This window comes from Sorex fumeus, unplaced genomic scaffold (assembly GCF_029834395.1).
Source record: "Sorex fumeus unplaced genomic scaffold, SorFum_2.1 ptg000009l, whole genome shotgun sequence".
NCBI classification, from domain to species: domain Eukaryota; kingdom Metazoa; phylum Chordata; class Mammalia; order Eulipotyphla; family Soricidae; genus Sorex; species Sorex fumeus.
This window is the reverse complement of record NW_026606066.1, coordinates 6,691,031-6,715,880: the sequence shown is the minus strand read 5'-3', so window position 1 is coordinate 6,715,880 and position 24,850 is coordinate 6,691,031. Positions and strand designations below refer to the sequence as shown.

At 56.2% G+C, this 24,850-nt stretch overlaps 1 protein-coding gene across 10 annotated transcripts in view; it reads left to right on the top strand.

Moving 5' to 3' along the window:
- The window catches only part of BIN1 (bridging integrator 1), a 58,935-nt gene that overhangs the window by 11,420 nt on the left and 22,665 nt on the right, over positions 1–24,850 (top strand). For all 10 annotated transcript variants that reach the window (XM_056110280.1, XM_056110279.1, XM_056110272.1 and 7 more), the window contains exon 2: positions 20,397–20,477. In XM_056110280.1, coding sequence (XP_055966255.1) covers positions 20,397–20,477 — 81 coding nt within the window. The remainder of the gene's footprint in view (positions 1–20,396; positions 20,478–24,850) is intronic.

The window sequence follows — 24,850 nt, the reverse complement described above, 5'->3', positions numbered from 1 at the left end:
TGGAGGACAGAGGAGCAAGGGGGGAGTGAGGCCCGGAGACCACGAGCTGGGCCTCTGGGCTGGGCTGGGCTGGGCTGCCTCTCTGGGCCTCACCCTGCCCCCTGGCTGCATGGAGAGTCACAGCCCCAGGCAGGGCAGGGTCCTGGGCCGAAGTGATGGCATCTCACCCCGGGGGTGGGGGTGAGGGGATGGGTCAGTGCTGATTCAGGCTCTCCTCCTGGGAGCACCTCCGAAAGTCCTTAAAAAGTCTTTTTTCCTTTTTTTCCCCTTTTTTAAAAAATAAAGACCCAAACTGAGTATATTTTAAAGATCTTAGTGACTTTATTCAACGGTTCACGAATGTCCACTCCGGCAGATAGAAAGGCATGCCATGTTGATGAAGAAAACGCGGGCCTTCTGCAGGCAGAGGGAGTGGGGACAAGGAAGTGGCCTGGGAAAGAAGCCTGCCTGTGACAAGGTCACTTTCCTTCCTGACTGGAGGGGTCTGTCGGACCCATGACCTCACTTTGTTCTCTGGTAATTCCTGATTGTCCTGTAAACCTTTCCCTTTCTCCGAGAACTGGGTCTGGAGTTCTGGAGTGAAGTCTGGGTTTGGCCAGGTAGCTGGCTTGACTCCACGTTGGGCCTGTTTTTTTTCAAGCAGCAGTGGGATGAGTTTTGAGCGGTTTGCTGCTGACAGGACTCCGGAAAAGGAACCGCAACCAGAGATTTTGTTCTCTCTCTCTCTCTCTCTCTCTCTCTCTCTCTCTCTCTCTTTCTCTCTCTCTCTGTCTCTCTCCCTCCCTCCCCCTCCCTCCCTCCCTCCCTCCCTCCCCCCCCTCCCCCCCCCCCCTCTCTCTGTAGGCTTTTAAAGCAAAATTGGAGGTGATAATGTTTCCCCCCTTTGGCGGGGTGGGCGTCATCTTTCTTGCCATTGGATGGGGTTAGGGAATGACAGATGGTTCCTGGTGGGGAAGGTAGTGGAAGAGCACAGATTTGAGAGACGTGGGCCTCAACGTCACCTCTGGGGCCTGGAAGTGCTTTTGCTCTCAGAGAAAGAAATGAGCGCCCGTGAGGCATCTCACACCCGCAGCTTCTGCAAGCCTCCAGCTGGGTCTAGATTTTTCAGGGCTGGGGTAACCTTAGCATCACCGTGGTGTTTTGTTTATGTCCTCAGAACCTTCACCCCTGTCATTTCTCATTTGTTGCATGACCTGAGATGTAGGCAGGACTGGATTATGGTTCCATTTGGCAGGCAAGGACACTGGTCCAGGGAAAGTTTGAGATTTCCATTTTCCTCAGTGTCAGACTTGGCCTCCGGGTGGCTTTTTCTGGGGCTGTCTGCCCCTTCCCTGGATTCGAAGTGGAAGAGGGTGGTGTGGATGGTTGAAGGGACCGTTAATGTGTAGATCTGCACGCGGATGTGTTTTTAAATGAAAACCAGCATGTGGGCTGTCTCTGAGGGGGAGAACGGCTGGTGTGTGTGCGTGTGTGTGTGTGTGTGTGTGTATGTGAGAGAGAGAGAGAGAGAGAAAGAGAGAGAGAGAGAGAGAGAGAAGAGACAGAGAGAGGAGAGACAGAGACAGAGATATGAGATCAGTCCTTGGCTGCTCCTGGACGTTGGCACATTGGCCAAGGTGAACCTGCTCCTTCAGAATGTGGGTGTTGGCATGTCGCCTTGGAATCCTTAATGACTCCATTGAGAGAGATAGGGGAACTGCAGTATCTGCAGGAGTGGGAATCAGGGGACCCAAACTGTCCAGGCTGGGTCTGTGTGAAGCTGCCCTGGCTCTGCACAATCCAGGGCACCTCAAGATGGAGGGAGAAGTTGGCCTAGAGTTCCCACCTTCCAGCAAGAGAGTTGTGGGGATCGTGGGTTAGGGCTGGGGCTGGGGTGAGGAGAGGGGAGACCAAGGGCCAATGGATGGTCAGAAAGGAGGAATATGAGCTAGTCTTAAGCTAGGCTGAGAATCCGCAGGGAATCAGATGCATTTGTTTGTTATCTGAGGTAGGAAGCGAATAGTGTCTTTCTGAAATAGGAACTAATCAGGAGTTTGTTTATTTGTGCACACCCCCCCCCCCCCCCCCCAAACACACACTGCACACACACGCACACTGTCCAGGGACTCAGCAGGATTCAGACTTCTGGAGATGCAGTGTCACCTTCCTTGCCCCATTGACTGTGCGGCTGGCGGGGGTTGCAGCCGAGGGTGCTCTGTGCCTGTCCTGAGAACCTTGGGGGCAGTTTTGTTCCTGTTCTTGTACACCAGGCAGAGGTGGGACCTTCTGGTGCCAGATTCTGGTGCTGGGGATGGGGGTCACTGCCGAAGATGTCCTGCAGTCCAGGCGGGGCTGAGTCAGCCAGGTGGGAACCCCCTGGTCAGCAGCTGCAGAGAACTCAAGGCTGCATCTCATAGGTCACACTGCCCGGTGCACCTCAAGAGACCAGGATAGGTCACTGCAGGACTCTGCCGATGGTGCCGCGGCACTCTGAGCAAGGCAAGGAACTCCTCATGTGGCCCAGAGAGACAGACGCACACACACACAGACACTCCCAAATCCTGACTCTGCCTGTCTGTCTGGGACTGGGCCAGCTCTGTAAGACCTTGTACTATTTTTTTTATTTTACTTTTTAAAAAAATTATTATTATATTTTTTTAATTGAATCACTGTCAACTACAGTTACAAAGATTTCATGTTTGAGTTTCAGTCATACAATGATCGAACACACACCCCTCCACCAGTGCACATTCTCCACCACCAATGTCCCCAATATTACCACACCCCCCGCTTTCCAACCCTCCCCCTGCCTCTATGGCAGACAATTTTTCCCATACTCTCTCTATTTGGGGGCATTATGGTTTGCACTAGAGATACTGAGAGGCTATCATGTGTCTACTTTCAGCACACTTCTCCCAACCTGAACGATTCTTCCAAACATCATTGACAGTGATCCCTTCTCTATCCCAGCTGCCTTCTCCCCCAGCTCATGAGACAAGCCTTTGCACTCTTGTAGTTCCTCCAGGAAAAGGGATGGACCCTCCCGCTGGAACGGAGTCTTGGAGGGTGCAGTTGGGGATCTCAGCACTGCATACAGTCGGCGCTTAACTGCCTTGTGGTGGAGCGGGAGAGGTGCGAATTTGCCGCTCACCTTCTAAAGTGCGCTCAGGTGAGGAGCCCGGCACAGAGCTCAGCCAGCCCTGCACCTCTTGGGCCCTTGGCCATTACTTAGCCCTCCTGAGCTTAGGCTTTCTCATCTGTGAGGATTAGATGGGAGAAAGATACACCTAAGGAGACTGGAGGATGAGGGGGTCAGTGTGTGGGCCCAGCCCTCCTCCGGGCTGTTCTGCTGTGCCCATGTCCTCTGTTTTCACCTGGACTGGAGCAATTGGGTTCTTGTGTGACGCGTAGATGATGGGGTGGCGGAGCCTGAGGCCTAGGGGTGTGGGTAGGGAGGGGGGCTGGCTGGAAAGGCCTGGTGAGGGGGTGTGGGAGGGGTGGAGGCTGGACAGCAAGGTGACCCTCTCCACTGCCCACTTGCCCTGCCCTGCTTCCCTTCTCCTCTGCTGTAGGAGTCCTTCAAGAAGGGACTTGGACAGCATGGCATGGCATGGCATGGCATGGGCGGGGTCTGCACGGGGAGTCTGAACCCCCAGGCCTTACCTCGCTCACCTTTCCAGGGATTGGGACTAGGGCTGCTTGGCGCCCCCTTGCTGTTGAACCGTGGTGCAGCAGCTGCTCCGGGTGGGTGTGGAGGGCACACCTGCCTGCGCTCACTCTCGCCTCACGCCTCACGCCTCTTGCCATCTGGAGGGGGCCTGCGTGTGAGTGGAGGGGGTGGGCCAGACCCTGATGGGCAGCCCCGAGGGAAGGGCCTGTCGTGCTCCCTGCCCCTCTGCTCTGGCCTCAAATTATAGAGGGGGGTGCTGGGGAGACGGGGGTGGGGGGAGACCCGCCTGAGCTGCTGTCCAGCCTGTCCGCAGTGTGGGTGCGCCGGGGACTGTGTGGTCCCCACCGTGCCTCCCTGCCCACCCTGTTTCTCTAAACATAGCACAGGAACCCCAGAGTGCGGCATGAGCAGCCAGGCTGGCCCCAGAACACTCAGGCCCTCCCCTCCCTCCTGGGTAAGGGAGGGGCAGCCCCCAGATTCTCCACCAGCACCATCCCTTCCGGCTCCCCATGCGCCTCACCCCTCACCAAGGGTCTTACTGTCTTTTTTTTTCCCTTTGGGTTACACCAGCGATGCACAGGGGTTACTTCTGGCTCTGCACTCAAGAGTTATTTCTGGCAGTGCTTGGGGGGATCATGTGGGATGCCGGAAATTGAACCCAGGTCGGCTGCGTGCAAGGCCCTACTCGCTGTGCTATTGTCCTCTTACTACCTTTCATGGCCATCTGAGCTCCTGCTCTTCAACCCACCCCACCCCCACCCACCTTTCTCCAGCCTTGACCTGAGTAAAATGCCCTGGACCTGTGGGAGCAGTTAAGCTCCATGGTGGTACCCTAAGCCCGTCGGTCTGCATCTTGCTTCTCCATCTGAGGACTGGGGCGCTCTCCTGGGTGTCAGATACTAGTCAACAGGTCAGGGGAGCCTTTAGTCCAGTCTCAGACAGAGGAGAGTCCGGGGCTGCCAGAGGGGCAGGTATGAGAGCTGACCCCCACTCCGTGTCATCAGTGGCCACTGTGTCCGCACTAATATGGTCAGAACTAAGGACGTTGTGAGGCTTATGTAAAGCTAATTCTAGGCATGGATTCCTTTGAATAACAAAAATAACAACAAACCTCCCCCCCCCCCCATAATAACAGCAACACGTTGAAGAAAAAACATCACACTCTTCTTTAGGTGCTATTTAATATTTCCAGTTTTGTAGATGACGACATTTTCCAGTTGGCGAAAGGAATGAACATCCCCGGGTTATGTATTTGGGTGGAGCATCTCAGGAATAGACATGCGAAGGGCCGAGGGCATCTGCAGTGAGTCAGGGAAGGCTGCCTGGAGGAGGTGGTATGAAGATAGTGAGGGGGGTTCCTGATGAAGACCTGGGGTACCCGAGGCCCCACGCAGGTATGAACTTTGCTGGGCTCGAAGGCAGGGCTGTGGGTACCAGGTTGTCCCCCTTCTCTGACCAGCTCCGGCCGGGTGCTCTGGGAGTGTGGGTGGGACTGTGCCGAGCTGCTCCTCTGCACGGGCTGTTCCCCCACCAGCCCCAGCAGCAGGTGACGGGAGGGGGAGGTGGGGGCTGGCATGGGGAGGGCTGGGAGAGGCAGCAGGGCCGGGCAGACTCCAGCTCCTTGTTGTCTGGCCAGAGCTGAGAATAACACGCACGCTGCATAGAGGGGACAGGTGGGGCTCGGGGGCGGCTGTGCTGACATCTCGGAGCAGGTGGTGTGGGGGGGGGGGGGGCTGGGCCTGTCCTCTGCAGAGGCCAGCAAGTGCCCTGGGTTCCTCAGGCGGCCGCCTGGCCGTGAGCCCACGCGGAACCCTTGTGTGAGCCGGCTGCACGGCATGTCCTGTGTCAGGGCCCTTCCCGGGGCTTCGCTCAGGGGCAGCTGCTGGGCCTGAGTGCTTTTGGCTGTGCTTTGGTTCTCATGAGGCCTGGAGTATTTGAGATGCCCGGAGCACCCTTTTGCCCAGGCCAGTGGGTGTTTGGGCTGGCCTGCAGGGTCCCCACTGAGCTTGGGGATGGTGGGGGGGGGGGGGAGGGCGCGGAGAGCCTGGAGAGGGAAGTGGGGTTGGAGGTGTTCGCTGCATATGAGGAATGGGAGTATTGTGTGCAAGGAATGGGAGTGCCGTGTGCAAGGAACGGGAGTGTCCCATGCAAGGAATGGGAGTGCCGTGCACAAGGTATGGGTGTGTTGTGCGCAGGGTATGGATGTGCTGTGTGCAAGGCATGGGAATGTCCCTGAAAGGAATAGGAGTGCCGTGTGCAAGTAACAGGTGTGCTGTGTACCAGGAATTGGAGCACTGTGCAAGGAACAAGGTTAGCTTGTACATGGCTGGCTGAGTCACAGGTGCACGAGGCTCCAGGCATGGTCTTGGGAGGTGTGTGTGTTGGAGGGTGGGTTTGGGGGTTGAGACTAGGTGGGAACTTCCTGGCTTGGCTAGGAGGAAGCCCTGGGCAGGGAAAGGTTGGAGGTAGGTAGGAAGCCAGTCTCCTCTCTGCTGAGCCCTCTCCGTGCCAGGCACCTCACGCCGCCCTTCAGGGCCTGGAGGGAGAGAGGTCTTGGCCCTTGGGAGTCACTGATAAGGCTCAGGCCTCCGCCCTGCACCCTTGCCGGCTTGGCTGCTCTCCCACAGACGCTGCTGCTCTGCGCCTCTACCTCTCCTCCCTCCTAACTAACCCCCCTCCTCACACATGGCACTTGCACACGGCACTCCCGTTCCTTGCATGGGACACTCCCCAGCCCTCAGCCAGCTGTCCTGCTCAGACCCAGAGTTGGTCACCAGAGTGGGGAGTCACTGAGGGGGCAGCTGGGTGAGGAACAAGGCACCCAGTGACCGGATGTCTGCTCACTCCAGGCTTCCTAATTCTTTTTTTTTTCTTTTTGGGTCACACCTGGCAATGCACAGGGGTTACTCCTGGCTCTGCACTCAGGAATTACTCCTGGCGGTGCTCAGGGGACCATCTGGGATGCTGGGAATGGAACCCGGTTGGCTGCGTGCAAGGCAAACACCCTACTTGCTGTATTATCACTCCAGCCCCCACTCCAGGTATCCTGACCCCCACTTCCTCTCTGACCCCTCTGGGGACCCCCAACTCAATATCACCTCAGCCCCCTGCCCCTCCCCCCCCACCTCAGCCATCCTTATCCAGGGTGAGGTCAAGCTCTTTTCCTCTTTGTCACGGCTTTGTCACTTCCTCTTTGTTACCTGTCCTCGCCCAGGCCACCCGTGCCTCTCACCTGAGTCATTGTTGGTCAGTCACGGCGCAGATGAGCTCCCTGTCCCAGCTGCCTGCGCTCCTGGGGTCTTTCCAAGGCTGAGTCCCACCAGGCTTCCTGTTCCACGCTGGGCTATTCTCAAACCTGGAGTTCTGAGGGTGGGTGTGGGGTGGGGGCTTCCACGGCCCCATGGGCCAGGCCGGCTGTTGCGGCAGAGCCTTCAGGTGTGTGTGGGGGGAGAGTGCCTCAAGGCAGGGCCCAGTCTCCCCACTGGCTGACTCCGCAAACATCAGGATGTTTAAACAGTGCCACTGTTTCCTCCTCTGCAAAATGGGCTAATTATGGTGCTTCCTATGTGAAGCTGTAGATGAATCACGCAGAGCTCCGTGCATGAAGCCGGGCACGGCACCCTGCTGCCCTCCCTACTGCTTTGCTCTTCCCACAGACTGAGTTCTCTGGGCTGGCTTGCTCCTGTCCTTCAGCTAAGATGTCGCTTGTCTGAGCCTCCCCTTACATGTCGTGCCCACTGTCTCGCCCACTCCATACCTTGCTGGGGTTTGCTCATTTGCTTGCCCATCAGGGTCCTGGGCCCTCCAGGGCTGCTTCCTCTCTTTGTGCCCTGCAGCCTAGCCACCAGCCTAGCCCGGGGCGGGGGGGGGGGCGGCCACGGCCCTGGATTCCAGGACTGTGGAGGGGCCCTTGAATCTGGACCGTGAGAGGTGAAATCAAGAGGATTGGGGGGGAGGGCCCACTCAGAGAAGCTGGAGCAAAGTTTCTCCCATGGAGCATGGGCTGGGTGGGGTGGATGATGGGGTGGTCTTGGGTTTGGGGAGGGGGAGTTACCCAGGCTTGGACAGTCACCGTCCTCCCAGATGCCTCCCACCCACAGTGGCCCCTGCACTGCTTCCGGCCGGTGATGACCAGACCTGCTTCTGTAGGGCAGCCTGCTCGGCCTCGCCCGTGGGAAGCCTCTCGCCACCAGTCCTGGACCCCTCCAGAACACCCCGAGGCTGCAGTGCTGCTTTTCTCTGTGGAAGGTGCCAAAATCACACGCAGACCGTGTGTGTTAGGATTTGAATCTCGACTCCCTGCTCCCTTAGCCCTGAGCCCAGGGCTCTAGGTCCTGCTCTGTAGACCACCCCCCTCCCTCACTCTTGCACCCCCCCCCCCCGTTGTCCCCGTGTCCCTGCCCCATCACAGGACACGGAGGGCCACCATAAGGCCTCCAAAGGCTACTCTGTTATGAGGCCTTTTCCTCACTCACCCCTGGTCAGTCCTTTCTTCTCTCACCCCATCCCTTTCCTCATTGCTCCTGGCTTGGCCCCTGTCGCCTCTGCATCCGTGCACTCTGTTCTGAACTGTTCTGAGAGCTCCAGCCCACCCCAGCCCACCCTAGCATCCTCTGGGATCTAGCAACTCCACCCCGATCTCAAGTCACAGGCTTATCTGCTGAATTGGCCAGAATTTCAGGCCCTAGATGGTGAGGGGAGCAAAGGGAAGGGGAGGAAACTTCTTCAGAGTTTGCTGGAAACTACTTATATTTGGAGAAATGAATATGGAGGAGGGGAAGTTCCCCACACCCCTAGTGCCCCCCCCCCCTTTTGTTTTTACTGTTTTGGGCTACACCTGGCGGTGCTCAGGGCTTACCCCTGACTCTGTGCTCAGTGATCACTCCTGGCAAGCTCCAGGGACCATATGGAGTGTTGGGCTTTTGACGCAGAGTCAGCTGCCTGCAAGGCAAGTACCTTACCTGCTATATGCTTTCTCTGACCTCCTACCCCTAGCTGTCTTGAGCTCCCCGTTCTGGGGTCTCTGAAGGAAGGGCTATGACCTCTCTGCACTGTTTCCCCCCCTCCCCCAACTAGTCCAATTTCAAGGCATTGTTGTGGGGTGATGTGTGTGTGTGTGTGTGTGTGTGTGTGTGTATGTGTGTGTGTGTGTATGTGATTTAGGTGGGGGCAAAAGATTTGATGTAGCTGGCTGTCACTGTCACTGTCATCCTGTTGATCCTCGAATTACTCGAGTGGGCTCCAGTAATGTCTCTATTCCTCCCAGCCCTGAGATTTTAGCAGCCTCTTCTTACTTGTCCTTCCCCCAACGATTGGAGGCTCTTTCAGGGTCAGGGGAATGAGACCTGTTGTTGTTACTGTATTTGGCATATTGAATACGCCACGGGTAGCTTGCCAGGCTCTGCCCGTGCAGGTGGGATACTCTTGGTAGCTTGCTGGGCTCTCCGAGAGGCATATACTCATATATTCTACTCTATGATTTGTTGCCTACTGTCTGAACCCCATCAGGTATGGTGTAGTAATTGTGGAAAATGGGTAGGAAGTGTCTTACAATGTGTCACATGGCTGCTTTGTGGCCGTGCGCTCTGGAAAGTGGCCTGGAGTGTGGCGGTGGTTGGGTAGTGGAGGTTGGCTACTGGGGCTGGGTCCCTTGGGGTGGGGAGGGCTCTCACTCGCCCCATAGCATGGCACGGAGTCTGGTGGCATGGTTCTGGGTGCCTCATTTTATACTCCTGTCTGGGAGGAGCATCATGAGTTTTGGAGGGTGGTCGATGAGGAGATTATCTGATGCCGGCAGAGTATAGCTTGTGGGTGTGATCCTTGAGTTACTGGAGACTGGGGGCAGCAGGCAGAGGATCTCTGTTCCGGGGTCCCGTTGAGTCCAGAGTCCAAGGTCACGAAGTTCCCCATTATCTGGGTTCCGTGGGACTTCATGCGTGAGGCTTGGCCTGAGCATCAGGGAAGTAGCCTGGAGCGTGGTGGTGGTTTGGTAGTAGAGATCGGCTGCCTGCCGGGGCTGGGTCCCTTGGGGTGGGGAGGAGGGCTCTCACCTGCCCCATACCCTGGCGCGGAGTCCCTGGTAGTTGGCTAAGGGTGTAAAAAGGAAAACCAGATGCCACTTTAAACTTGTGCCAATATTTCAGAAGGGAAAGGGGTACAAACCACTCAAAGAAGAAGGTGATAATTTTAGGGTGACAGGCTCTCAAGAAACGCCAGTTGCCTGCCTCCCTTAGCTGCTTTCATCAGGGCCTTGGAAAAGGATCATCAAACTTTGTGCTCGAGAGTCGGGCAGCCCCACTTCTGTTGGCTTTGAGGGTCCTGGAAGTATTTCCCTAGTTTTGTGTTTCATTGCAAATGTCTCCATCAACTTTATGTTCAGATGTACAGTCTGTTGGTCACGTCACCGATTTTACTGGACTGTTAAGTCTGGAACGCAGCGAGATGGAGAGCAGATCATTTGCAGTAAGCCCGAGAACACGCTTTTTATCCCCAGGCATCTCTGCACTCCCTGTTTGAGAATCAGGGCTTGAGTTTGGGCTTTGGAATCCATGCTTCAGGTTAGGACTCTCCCACCTGCCAGTTGGACTAGGTGACCTCTCAGTTTTGGTCTCTTCTGTAAAATGGGACCAATGGCAGACACCCGCTCAGGATGTCCTGCCATTAGTTACATGAGTCCTATTTCTGTGCTAAGGGGTTGTCCAGGGGTCGATTCCCAACTTGTCCCAGCCTCCCTGCCCATTCCCATCCCTCTCCCGCATCCCCTCTTTGCCTCTAAGATCATTTGATCTGTGCGTTGTGGTAGCTGGTCCCCACCACCCAGATTATTTGGGAGTTGCGGGTCTCAGGCTGAGGTTATGTCAGACTCATTACTGGAAAGAGCAAAATCAGTTTCACCCAGTTCCTAGAATCTTCATCTGTTTTGCAGAAAGGAGTTTGAGAAGAGGGACAGTGAAGTAGAAAAGTTTCATTAAAGAGAAATAAAAATGTAGCCAAGAGGAAAGGTGCCCTCCCCCAGAGAAAGAAGAGAGAACCTTCCTGCAAAGAAATTTGCCCACCAAGAGCAGAGAGGCGTGGGTGAATGAAGTTCCCCCTAGATTGATCTGCCAGGCTGATACAGAGGTCTTTCCAATGCGCCTTCCTTTGTTTGGAATGATCTGAGTAGAAGATGGATCCAAGGGCCGCTGCTGAGCTCAGTCCAGCTCCCCACCCACAGAGATCTGGGCAACACTTGCTCAGGGCCCCCCAAAAGCCAGAGTGCTGCCTTTCCCCCTTCCAAAATCCAGGCCCAGTTCCTCATCACCTCACCGTGCTGTGTAGCCCAGGGCCTGATCTGAAGACGCAGCAAGGGGCCAGGGAGTTTGCTCCTGCGTGTTTGGCTCTGAGTTTGATGCCGACCCTCATCCTCGGCCTTGGTCCTTGGATGCATTCAGAGGCTCCCGCTGGCCAAACTCGGGGGAGTTGGAACATCAAACAAATAACACAGAGAGAAGCAGATGATAGAGGTCAGTGGGTTTAGATATAAATAGCAGCGATAGCACAGCAGGTGGGGTGTTTTCCTTGCATGCGGCCGACCCAGGTTCGATTCCTCCGTTCCTCTCGGAGAGCCCAGCAAGCTACTGAGAGTATCCCACCCACAATGGCAGAACCTGGCAAGCTCCCCATGGCGTACTGGTATGCCAAAAACAGTAACAACAAGCCTCACAATGGAGACGTTACTGGTGCCTGTTGGAGCAAATTGATGAACAATGGAATGACAGTGCTACAGTGCTACAGTAGGTGATAACACACTGAAGGCAGGATTTTGGAGGTCTGAGTCGACAGTGCGGTCCATACCCCCTGCTTTGGCAGCCCTGCCAGGAGAGGTCTTATGCTCAGCCAGGCAACGCAGACTGCGCAGAAGCCCAGATAACAGTTTGCTCAGCAAGGGCGGGAGGTTCGGGGCCTCTCAGATTTATTGTGCATGAAGAGCCCCAGGGACGTGTTAAGAGGCAACGCGCAAATCAGCAGATCTGGGGTGGCACCTGAAATTCTTTTTCTAACCGGTGAGTGACTATGATGCGCCTGGTTTGTGGACCCTAGTTTGAGGGGCAAAGTGGTGGTGGAGAGGGAGTTAAGACATGAGGTGCCAGTTGTTGACTCCCGTTCACAACTTGACCATGGAGAGTCCCTTTGATGACCAATGAATTTCCAAGAGAAAAATAACCTTTGCCACAGAGAGACCTGGGCTGGCAAACTGCTTGAGCAAGTGGCCAGGCTCTGCCTTCTAAGCAGTCCCTGGGTCTCGGTAGAGGGCCACGTGACTTGTGTGGTGGGCTTACCAAGAGTTTTTCTCCTGAATGTGATCACAAAGAAATAATCAGCTGAAACTGCAGAGTGGGACCCTTTTCAAGAAACTGCAGATTCTTAAAATTTAAGTTAAGGAGCCAGAGAGAGGACATAGGGGTGAAGGCACAGCCTTCCGTGTGGCCAATCTCAGTCGATTCCCAGGGCCCCAGATGGTCCCCCGAATTTTGGCAGGAAGGATTCCTGAGTACAGAGCTAGGAGTAAGCCCTGAGCACCACCAAGTGTGGCCCCAGAACCTAGAGCAAAACCAATTTTAGTATATATATGCTGCTGAAGCAAGCACCTGAAAGCAAAACCAAACAAAATTTAATCATGGAAAATAAAACCAAAAGCCTGAAATAGATAATAAAAAAAAGTATATGTGGAAACTTTTTTGATTTAAAAAAATAGTTAAGATGATGGAAAGGAAATTGAGGACACTGGTACTGGGAAATATGCACTGGTGGAAGGGTGGGTGTTGGAACACTGTATGACTGAAATCTAATCATGACAGCTTTGTAAGGGTTTGTCTTATGGTGATTCAATTAAATAAATAAATAAAGACAATGCCCCCCCCCCCACACACACACACACACATACACACACACAAAAGTTAAGACATTCGTTCACCAAAAGCAATGCTTGGATTCCAGACCAAAAAAAAAAAAAAGGACAAATGACCTAGACATTAGCTGCATTTGGGGGAACAACTCAGGTGCTGTATCTTAGATGTTAGTAATAATTAAGTACTAAGCCTACTGGTTGGACATGCTCGTGGCGTTACAGGGACTTAAAAGAACATGTTTATTCTTAGGAAAAGCCCCGAAAGTCGTTAGGGGTGAAGTCTTTGGGGAGTAAAGGTCATGGGCCTACAGCTTGCTACGCTGATGGCTGGGCTAACATACATACAAAACCGAACTGCGTAGAAGAGAAAGAGGCGAAGCAGATATGGGTGAGATAGTGGCCTGGATCCCCCACTGAGCACTGCTAGGGCTGGCCCCTGTCGGTTTAAAAAAAAAAACCCAAACAAAAAATAAACACAGCAAAGCAGGCTGACGCAGGCACATGGTGACAACTGTCGGATGACAGCTGTGTGGGAGATTGTTCTGTCCCTTCAGTTCCTTTGGGGTTTTAGTTTTATTTATTTTTTTTTTGCAGTGTGGGGAGCCCAGTGGTGCTCAGGACTTGTTCCTCACACTGTGCTCAAGGATCATTCCTGTTGGTGCCCGGGGGGCCCTTGGGGGGCTTCTGGGAATTGAACTCTGCAAGCCATGTACCCTTCTTAGTATCTGCTGTACTTTCAGGACCTGCTGTACTATTGCTCCAGCCTTGGGATTTATATTTTAAAATTAGTTGCAAGGGGGTTTGGCATCATCCCGAGTGGGGGGAGGTCGAGAGGCTCACCTGTCCTTCTCACTGTTAGAGCTGCTGAGGCCCTGCCACCCGGCTCCCCGGTTCCCTGCGAGGACGACGGACAGGCTTGCGCTGGTGCCCAGGCCTGTCGTGTAGGAGGAGCCTGAGTCCGCCCGTGGCTGGCACCGCTGCTCTCTGGCATGGTCTGCTGAGCAGCGCCTCAGGAGAGGTCAGAGAAGGAGGCGGCCCCCGGGGACACTCAGAGGGACAGCCCCAGGCTAAGGAGGAGGGTGCAGGACCCTGAGGGTCCGGAGGAGGGACACAGTGTCCCAGCCTGGCCCGTCTGCCTGCGGGAGGACCCCTGCTCCAGCTCCCAGGAGGTCTTTGGCTCCATGCCCAGGGCCTTTCCTCATCTCTTGGGGTGTCCCCTCCCCACGGGCAGGACTGTGTGTGCTAGAAAGAAAACTCTGGCTTCCGCCTGCCTGCCTGCCTGCCTGCTGCCTGCCTGCCTGTCTGTCTGTCTGTCTGTCCGACCCTGACTTGGGCGGGGAACATCTGTGTGGGTGTACGAGGATGTGCATCCTGTCCCTCATGCACCCCCCTCCCCCCCAACCACAGGTCGCTGAGGGGAGGAGGTGACAGCAGCCTCCCACCCAGCCCTCCCTCAGTCCTGCTGGTCCCTGGCGGGGGTGCTGAGGCGTTGGCCAGACATGCTGGAGAAGATGAGGAAGGTGAAGGCCGCTGGGGAAATGGGGTGCCTGAGAGGGACCCCGTGTGTGTGAGAGCATGTGTGTGAGCGTGTGTGTTTGGGGGTGCTGGGCTGGGCCCCGTCTCTGCTGAGCACTGGCAGCTGCTGAGGTTGGGGAACTTCTTGCTGCCGGAACTTCTGGCCTGACCTTCCCGGGGTGGCGGGTTCTGCCTCTCTGCCATCCCTCCCAGACCCAGCCCTTCAGCTCTTCTCTCAAGCCTCGGACTCTGCAAAGTGCTTCTTTTTGCCTTACACTGTTGTCCTTCATCAGGGTGGGGTTGTCCCCCCCATGATGCAGGGGGGCAGAGCATTCTCAGGGGTAGGGGTGCAGAGCCCACTGGAGGGGTAGTTTTGGGGACAGCTCCTGCCTGGCCCAGGGGACTTGGAGAGGGCTGGGGAGCTGGAGCACTGTGGGCTGGCTGCTGAGTGGCTGGAGCACTGTGGGCTGGCTGCTGAGTGGCCCTGGGGCATCGCGTCCTGATTTGTCTGGGCTACCAGCGTCTGTGCGTGCAGGGGGCTGCAGAGGGGGCAGCTCTGGCCTCTGGGGGGAGGAGGGCTCAGGGCCCTCGGGATTCCCAGCAGCTGTCTCACACGGACAGGGTGCTCAGAGGCTGCTGCTGAGGAACTGTGCAGTGGGCTTGTGGGAGCCCCTGTGAGACCGGAGGCGGCCAGGAGAGGGCTGGTAGGACCCCCGTAAGCATGGGGGTGGAGAGTGGCCTCTCCTGACTTCTGTTGTTGCTCTGCGCTGGGAAACAGGTCCCAGCCGGTAGGAAGGCTGGGGAAGGTAGGAGTGCATCCTCTGAACACCCCCCTCCCCCCGGGCACCCAAGTCTCTGGAGGTTCCCACTGCACCAAAGGGCACCCATGCATCTACTTGGGGAGAGGCAGCCGCTCCGTTCAAGGCCCAACTGTGGTAGTTGGCAGGAGGAACCTCCCACCCCCGTTTTTTTCTCCGGCCCCCCGCCCCGCCTGGGCCTCTCCACTCCTTTCTCTAAGCGCGGAGGCGGGGAGAGGAAGTGGGTGGCCCCCAAAGGGACTGCCTGCTCTGCCGGAACGGCACCAGGGTCTGCCCCAGTCCTGGGACACCTCAGCAGAAAGGCACCCTTGATTTCTTACACAGGTGGCTGTGGTGATAAAGGGGCTACAGGAGCGTCTGGGCACCCCCCTTCTCCCACCCCAACCCTGTCCCAGTTCATGAGCTGGCCAGTGGGCAGGAGGCCTGATTTTTTCCCTGTTCCCTCCTCATGCATCTCGGTCTTCTGTTACCCTCCGAGCTCCACAGAGCGCCCGCGCCACACCCAGGCTCCCCTGACAGTCCTTGGTGATCTGTCCTGTGAGCATCCTCCAGGAGGGAGCACCTCTGTCCCCATGGTCCTGACCACAGCTTCTTCTTTTTTTTTTTTCTTTCTTTGGGTCATACCTAACAATGCACAGGGGTTACTTCTGCCTAATGCACTCAGGAATTACTCCTGGCATTGCTCAGGAGACCATATGGGATGCTAGGAATAGAACCCACGTTGGCCATGTGCAAGGCAAATGCCCTACCCTCTGTGCTATCACTGACCACAGCCTCTGTCTCAGGAGTAGAAGGCTGTGTGTGCGGTCAGGTGTGTGTGCCTGTGTGCATGCTTGTGGACTTACATCTGCGTGTGTGTTTGCGTGCATAGGTGTACGTGCACATCTGTGTTCTTGTGTACCTGTGCTCATGTGCATGTGTGTGCAGATGTGTGTTCTGGGTGCGTGCAGGCGTGGATGTGCATGTGTGTGTGTGCAGATGTGCATGTGTGGCATACATGCGTATATTTGTGAATGGTGCCAGAAGACCATAGTTTGGATGTGAAGGGAGCAATCTTGGGCCTCCCTGGGGATGGGGGTGATGCAGGTGTGACTGGACATCTTTCAGGCAGGTGGCAGGAAGGATGTATGCTTTTGGCCTGACAGAAGCCAGGCAGAAGGCCCTGTCCCCTAGCCACTGGGCTGGCAGGGCCTCAGGTATCGAGGGAGGGTGGGAAGTAGGAGGCCAGGGGGATTCAGCTGGACCAAGTTTACCCAGGCCCTCCATGGGACACACCCAGAGCTCTTTGAGGCCATGGCCTCAGGCATCCTGCCTTTGTCCCTGTGTCTGCTGGGGGTTCTGGGGAGGTTGGATGCGGCTGAGCCAGCAGCACTCACTGGGCATTTCCCTGAGTGCAGACGGGTTATGCAGATGGGCCAGCTTGGCCTCCTGGCTGCACCCCACTCCCCGCATTGCCTCTGTGAGGCCGGGACCCGTGTGAGTGGGCAGAGGCCAGGGTTACTCTCAGCTGAGTGTTGGTGCCAGTTCGAACAGGAGCTGGTGCCTGCGTCTCCTGTGAGCTTCTGAGTCTTTCCCGTACCTGCCCTTCCTATTATCATGAGGAGTTTGTCATTGTCATTGTCAAAGTCCAGTGTCTGCTCTCAAGCCCCCTTGCTCAGATGAGCATGTGCGTCTGCCTTGTGCTGGACCTGGGGGCATAGGAGAGTTGTGAACCCTCGAGGGGTTCAGTGATAGGGACATGGGCCCAATAGTCAGGGGTAGGTCCCAGTCCCTACATGATACGGAGGAGTATAGGGAGGGAGCAGTCAGGGCAGCTTCCTGGAGGGGGTGTCCCCTGGCTAATCCTGCACCAAGTGTCTCGTAGGTAGCTTGTGTACAGTTGACTTCTGCCCAGTGTCTTGGGATGTCATCAGCGAGGCCTGGCATGTCGGTTAGCGTGTCAGGCCTCTCCTGGCTGAGTGAGTGAAGGCCTCTTAGGGGAATCTTCTTTACCTGAGTGCCAGTGTGGACCAGATAAAGTGACTTGATCAGTAATCAAGCTTGAGGCTTGAGGTGGGAGCTTCAGATGCCGGGAGAGGGAGAGGAAGAGGAAAAAAAGAGTGAGAGAGGAGAGAGGGGGAAAGGAAAAAAGATTGAGAGAGGAGGGAGAGGAGAAAGGAGAGAGAAGGAGGGAGTGGGGAGAGAGGAAGAGGAGAGGGTGGGGGGGGAAGGGGGGATAGAGGGGTGGGGTGGGGGGAGAGGGAGGTGGGGCGCTTCCTCACTGCAGAGTCTCGCCTGTGCTGGTGTCTTGCCTGAAGCCTGAAGATGTCCCCGTGTCCTCAGGACGCCTCAGGATGTGGTGGCTGTTGTGTTTGTGGGTGTGACCTGGGGCCTTGGAGCGTGACAGCCAGTCCAGAGCTGTCAGTGAGGAGAGGAGGTGTGGGGGTCCCCCCCCCCTTGCCCTGTTCTGTGGGGTTCCTCTCCCGGCCCGGCCTCAGTGGCCCCTGTGCCATCCTGCACGCTCTCTCCCACCTGATGCCCCCCTCCTCTTTGCAGGGGGGACCGAGGAGGATGGGACTTCCACGGGGGCTGTGCCCGGCTCCATGTAGGCACCTCCCAATTCACCCCACCTGCGTGGGACTGGACCAGCAGGATGGAGCCAGCCCCCCACACCCACCCACCCATGGTGAAGCCTTGGCATCCTGCTAGACTGCCCCAACTGGGAGCCCTGAGTGGTCAGTGGCAAACCCACCCTTAGCCTCCGCCGTGCTACATGATCTCTAGTTGTGTGGAGGGATTAGAAATTCCCTGGTGGGTTTCTTCTCTCTCTGGTCTCCTCGCTGTTGCTGCAAGGCGCCCCTTCTCTGTGTCTGGCAGCCCAGAGGCCTCCCTGCCCTAGGATGGACTGGTCAACTACCCTCCCCACCGCCCCACCCCACTGCCCCAGATCTGCTTGGCGGAGTTCCCAGGGGGCGCTTGGGAAGGAGCACCCAGTGCCTGGGACAAGGCCTGGGCCCTGGGTGCTCAGCGCTGTTGCTCCCGGCGGTGTGTGGACGCACCTCAGGGGCCCCTCCTCTCACTTTGCCTTTGCTGTTTGTTGGCACCGCCAGGGTTTGTACTCACATGGCTGTGGTGTTGGCTGGGGCCACATGACCTGCACTGGTTCTGTGCTGGCTGTAACTGCTCTGGGCTCTTGCATAGGTGCTCTTGCCTGCTTGGTGGGTCGGCCGCCCTCCTGTCTGCGTGCTGGCATAGTTTGTAGGGCATGCCCAGTGGTGCTGTGTCGGGGGACTTGTGGTGCCAGGACCCCCTCTGTCCTGCTGGGTGTGTGCTCCACTACCTAAGCCATCTTCCAGCTCCCTTTTTTTAGTCGTGCTTTTCAGTGCTGTGTTGGGGCTCATACACTGCAGCCTCGGTGCTCAGGTAGGGTTATGCACCGCAGTCTCAGTGCTCAGTGAGTCTCATGCACTGCAGCCTCGGTGCTCAGTGAGTTCCATGTACTGCAGTCTTGGTACTCAGTGAAACTTATGCACTGCAGCCTTGGTGCTCAGTGAGGCTTTTGCACTGCAGTCTCAGTGCTCAATGAGTCCCATGCACCACAGTCTCAGTGCTCAGTGAGGCTTATGCACTACAGCCTGGGTGCTCAGTGAGTCCCATGCACTGTAGCATGGGTGCTCAGTGAGGCTTATGGACTTCTGTCTCAGTGCTCAATGAGTCCCATGCACTGCAGCCTTGGTGCTCAGTGGGGCTTATGCACTACAGCCTGGGTGCTCAGTGAGGCCCACACACTGCAGTTCTGGTGCTCTGTGGGGCTCATGTGCTGCTGCTGCTCTCACGCCTGGAATGCATGCACTGGAGACTGTGTTCTCTGGCAGTGCTGGGTGGAGGTTGGAGTGGTGTCCCCCAGGCAACAGAGCTATCCGGACCTGCCTTGGCAATTGTGGGCAGCCCAGGGATAGAACTTATAGCCTCATCCTTGGCAAAGCATGCCAGGGCATCTCTGGCTCCCACTTCAGGCTCTCTGAAGGGAGGACATGGCCGAGACTCCTGCTGGCCTCAGCCAGGCTGGTCCTCTGCTTCCCAGTGCCCCTCTGCTTGTGGGGGCTCATCCATCTCCCATGCACACACTGGCAGCTGCCCTTCCTGTTGGGCTTGAGCTCTGCCTCAGGGCACAGCTCAGTGAGTGTCTTTCTGTTTTCAGGGCAGGTGCTTCACCCACCTCTATCCCACCTTTGATTTCTCCTTGCAGAGCCTCTGCACCCCACTGGTCAGTCTTCTTCCCCCATTGCCCTCCTTCTTGTCCGCTGTTGTGTCTCCCTCCTGTCCTGAAACTAGTGGGGAGCAGAAGCTGCGGGGGGGTGGCGTGGGGGGGAGTCTGGGGAACCTGTGCGGGCTTCCTCTCAGGCTGCGGCTATGCGCCCTCTGCTTCTCGGTCTCACCCCTGCTCCCTCTTTGCCTGTACTCGCTCCTGTACCGGCCCCTTCCTCCCCTCCCAAAAGCTGAGGGAGCTGACATGGAACTGTGAACCTGTGTGTGTGTGTGTGTGTGTGTGTGTGTGTGTGTGTGCGTGTGTGTGTGTGTGTGTGTGTGTGTGTGTGACCAGAGCGTGAGTTGGGGGGACTGGGCTGTGAAGGGCTGTGTGTGGGTGGCTCATGCATCACATCTGGAACTGTAGTCAAATTGGTGATGAGAGGCGGCCAGCCCTGACAGCTGCAACCTTGGGGGCTGGGCCACCTCTCAGCACCTCGGCTGCCCTGTGGTCTTATGAGTGTGGGCCGAGGAAATAGGGTCATGTGGGGAGGAAGGGGGTCACCACTACCCTCCTTCCTGCTCCTCTTGCTGTCAGCCATCAGGATCAGGGGGGCATACCCAAGGGTGCAATGTGAGATCAGCAAGGAGCAGTGCCTATCTTTTTTTTTTTTCTTGGCTTTTTGGGTCACACCCGGCGATGCACAGGGCTTGCTCCCAGTTCATGCACTGAGGAATTACTCCTGGCGGTGCTTGGGATGCTGGGAATCGAACCCGGGTCGGCTGCATGTAAGGCAAACACCCTACCTGCTGTGCTGTTGCTCCAGCTCCAGTGTTGCCTGTCTTGAGATTTAATATATTTTGGTGTTTGGCCCCCACTCGGTCATGTTTAGGGGCCGCTCCTGGTTCTGTGCCCAGCGGTCATTCATGGGACCGTGTGGTGGTGCTGGGGATTGAGCTCCGGCCTCTCGCAGGCAAAGCTCATGCTCAGCCCATCGAGCCATTTCTGTAGCCCTGCAGGGATGCCAATCTCTCGTGTCTCTGTGAAGGGCCCTTCCTGCGGCTGCCGGTCCTGACAAGGAGCAGGTCCCAGCTTCCTCCTGGTTGCTGCAGGGGCACTGGACAGAGACGTCTCGAGACCCACTAGCCTCAGCCCTGCCTTTGGGCATCTCATCTGTCTTCCAGTGCTCCGGAGGGGCTGGGTGGAAGGACCCGGGAGGGGGATCCTCAAGACTGGCCTCTCTTGGGCGGGCCTCTCTGCTTCCAGGTAACATTCTTCCCTCTCCTTCTGCCTTGGCAGGTGCTCCAGAAACTGGGGAAGGCAGATGAGACAAAGGATGAGCAGTTTGAACAGTGTGTCCAGAATTTCAACAAGCAGCTGGTGAGTGTGGGTGCCCGTGCTCTCAGGGACCCTGGGCAAGTGCACATGTGGTGGGATCAGTTGAGGTCAGGGAAGACTTCCTGTAGGAAGTCTAATATGGGGCGTGGACTGAGGAAGTGGGGGGTGGGGTACATCTCTGTCCCTGATGAAACAGAAGGGGTGAAGGGGCAGGGTGGGGCTTGGGTCCGAATGTTACTAGAGTGTAGGTCAGACTCAGGAGAACCTTGAATGTCATGGCATATGGGAACTCCAGAACCTTCTATTGAGGGGAGTGGCCTCTGTATGCGGGAGCAGACTGACTTGATAATGGCTTGATGTGGCAGAGGATCGACTGTACCTGTCCATACAGCAGGCTGCAGGCCAGGCTGTCTGCGATGCTTCGTGGTTGCTTCCCAACTGCCGGCACCGTCCCTGGCGTGGATGGCGAAGTTGGAGCTCAGGGGCTGAAGGATTTGTCCAAGGTCGTCTAGCATTCCAAGCAGATAAATCTTTATTGTCTGGTTCCAAAGACTTCAGGGGATTTTAGGGACAACCTTACTGTGACCGAGATGGCTTATTCGTATCTTAGATGACTTAGACACAGAGCTGATCGTCCTGCAGCCCTGCGCATCCCCGATGGCGTGTTCCTGAAACCCTTCCCCCACAGAGATCTGTAGGTTCCAAGTAAGCCACGTCTGTGACTGGGAAGGAGGAGTGGAGGGCCAGGGAGCAGGAGGGGGAACTGAGCCTTGACTCCGTGGCTACTGAGGCTAATTCTCATGAGTGTCAGGCAGCAGTGGACGCCAGAAGGGGCTACGTGGACAGGAAAAATAGATACGGGGAGTGAACACAAGGTCTACACAGGAGGGAGAGGGGCCAGAGAGGTTCCAGATTGGGGATTGGCAGGGCCTGGCTTCTCCTGACTCCTTGTCCAAGGTAGAAGTCTTGGAAAACACTAAGAACACTCACCAGTGCCTCTGCACCGGTAATGGAACTCAGGGAGGGATGCTCCCTTTAGAGATACAGATTCAGGGCATGGAGGGAGAACTCAGGGAGGGCTGGGTAGAGGCTGGGAGCATGCTGGGAATTGGCCATGTGGTATCTTTCCTCCTCTGCCAGAGAAGGTCAGTGGGGAGGGCCCTTTGCACCCACTGGGGTATCCCCCCTTGTTTGCATGTCCCCCCCTTGTTCTTCAAGGCTAAGGCAGGTGCCATCATGTACCTGTCTCTGTTCTCTGGGTGATCCCCTGCCTCTTGGGTCTCAATTTTCTCACCTGCAGTATGTAGTCTCAGGTCTCTGCTTTCTGTCTCTGCGAACCTGAGGGGCCCGTGAAGCTGGTTTCCTCAGGCTCTGCAGCTCTGAAGGCATTGAGTTGCTTTGTAGAGCATTGCCTTTCCTTGAGTACCTACAAGAGAGCAGGAATCTCAGTATCTCTGCAGACATGCACCTTGCAGCCTTAGGTTACTATTCTCTCCATTTTTTAAGCTAGATCGGAGAGGTTAAGCAGCTCTTCCAAGCCTTCAGGGTCTCTGGCTCTGGACAGGGGCTTAGTCTCAGCCAGGGCTAAAGATAGCAGAGCTGCTGGCTGCCTGGTGGCTCCTGAGGGTGGCTCTGAAGTCACTTGAACCCAGGCTCTGTCCACTCTCAGGGGGTGGGAGGGAAGGATGACCAGGAGGGGGCAGCTTTGACATCTCACATGAGACTGAGTCACCCTCCCAGGCAGTTAGGGTTTTGACTGGTGTGTGGGCGTGTGTGTCAGGGGTACGTGGTGGGGCTTGGGCTGGTGTCAGGGTTTGAAGGACATCCTCCTCCTGAGACTGTGAATTCAGGGAGCAATAGGAGGCTTTGCCGGGACCTGCAGGGCTTGGTGGGTCCTGGAGAAGGCAAGCAGTACTTGCCCTTTCTCTTTGAGCACCCAAATGGGGGTGGGGATGGGGGGCGCTGGTCTGCCTGGAGGCCCCTCTCTGCCCCTGCCCGAGAGGCGGGTCACTATGCTATCACCTGTTCTCACAGGGTCTCAGTTTTCTGCCCTCTGTGCCCAGTGTTCCTGAGCTCTGTCCTGCGCTGAGAACCTCACAGCGTGACACTCCGCCCTCCAATATTATAAACCTAGTTCTGGCCCCTTCAAAGGCACCTGGGCCTCCACACCAGGGCGGTCGGGCGGTTTCTTGGGGCCAGACCGTTGCACCGTGGGGTTCAGGACTCAATTCCTGCTGCCTGCTTGCTCTTACGGAAGTAGCGTAGGTGTGTCCTCTGCAGACCTGCAGGGGGGGTGGGGGCTGGGCGGTGGCATGTCAGAGATGAGGCTCAGAGGGAGATGCTTGGGGGTGTGGTTTGGCACCACCCCTCTCCCCCCAGCTACCTTCAGTTTGGTGTGGATGGGCAGGGCTCTTGCGGGTTCCTGGGCCTCTCCTTCCCCTGAGGGCCATGGGAGGAGCAGGCCAGAAGAGCCCCAGATAGCCCCGGAGCTGTTTCCAGACAGTTCCAAGCACTGGGAAGTGAATGTTCTCCTTCCTCGTTTTTTGTTCCTCGTTCCTTGGGTGGACCCGGGCTGCCCTGCAGGAGGCCCCCCCCCCCCACCCCGAGAGGGGCAGGCGGGGGAGCCCAGCTGCAGCTGGCACTCGGCGGCAGAACTCCTGCTGCGGGCAGTGTCCGAGCTCCCAGGCCTGCTCACAGCGGGGCCTTGTTTGGTCAACACAAGGGGCCCTGGTACGGCCTGAAGCGGGACTGGCACGGTGGCCAGTGCCAGGGGGCACCCCTTCCTCAGAGTACAGTATGCTGTAGGGAGATGGCAATTAGGCAGAAAGGTCTGGAAGGTTCTGTGACATCAGATGACCACAGTGGCATCACAGCACAGCCGGTGGATCCCTCCTGCGTCCCACACAGTCTTTCATTGTTCATCCCAAGGAGGTGCCTTGAGTGGGATGACCCCCACACTCACTGCCCGGCCCCTGGGGTTCACTTCCAAACCCCTATGAAATTCCAAAGAGCTGCGGTGCCTGCCCGGGGCTGGCCTTTTGTTCCTTCCTTTGATCTTTAAGCAGCACCAGAATGATGTGTCTGATTAAATTACGTGTCCAGGGCTGTGCCAGTGCTCGTGGAGGCCCGAGGAATCTTGGAACGCATTTTTTGTTTCTCTTTTTCCTCTCTATTCCACTTATTTTCTCATTTGAAAGATATTGTTATGTGCCACATCCCCGGTTCTTTATTGTGGCTACTGCCATGATTGGGGGACGGACATTCTTGGTTGTGGGCCCATACAGTTGAGTGGCGTGGTCACACACACTTTGGTGCTGGAGCTCACACATGCGCTCTCTTATTTATTTATTTATTTATTTATTTATTTATTTATTAGCACAGTGGGTAGGGCATTTGCCTTGCACGTGACTGACCTGGGTTTGATTCCTTCGTCCCTCTCGGAGAGCCCGGCAAGCTACTGAGAGTATATACATCCCGCCCGCATGGCAGAGCCTGGCAAGCTCCCCGTTGTGTATTTGGTATGCCAAAAACCGTAACAACAAGTCTCACCATGGAGATGTTATTGGTGCCCGCTTGAGCAAATCTATGAACAATGAATGGGACGACAGTGCGACGGTAGTGCTACAGTGCTATTATTTTATTATTATTTTCCCCCTTTATTTTGATTCACTGTGAGATACAGTTACAAAGCTTTCATGTTTGAGCTTCAGTCATACAGTCATCAAATATCCATCCCTTCACCAGTGCACATTTTCTACCACCAAAATCCCCAGTTTCCCCCCCGCCACACCCCACCCTCATTCCAACCCTTCCCCTGCCTGTGAGGCAGACAATTTCGATAGCACAGTGGGTAGGGTATTTGCCTTTCACACAGCCAACATGGCCGACCCGAGTTCGATTCCTGCGTCCCTCTCGAAGAGCCCAGCAAGCTACCGAAAGTATCTCGCCTGCATGGCAAAGCCTGGCAAGCTCCCCATGACGTATTCGATATGCCAAACACAGTAACAAGTCTCACAATGTTACTGGGCCCGCTCGAGCAAATCGAGGAACAATGGGAGGACAGTGACAGTGACAGTACTCTCTCTCTACTTTGATAGATATTTCGACACCAGTCTCACCACCACTCAGACCTGCTGAAAATTTGTTTTGTATCACATGCACTCTCTCTTGCCCACGAGGTCTCTCTCACCCACCCTTATTAGCCGCATGCAGGAGATTGAACCCCGCCGTGGAGCTGTGGACCCCTGATGGCATCACCACCAACATTGCCTTTGGGGCTCAGAGGCAGTGGCAGGGATCGAGCTTGAGGTGTCTCATTTCTGCAAGGCAGGCTTGGTCCCCTGGGGGCTTTCTTGGGTTCCTCGTTTTCTGTCTTTCATTGTGTACACCTAGGTACTGCCTGAAAGTCCCTGCAT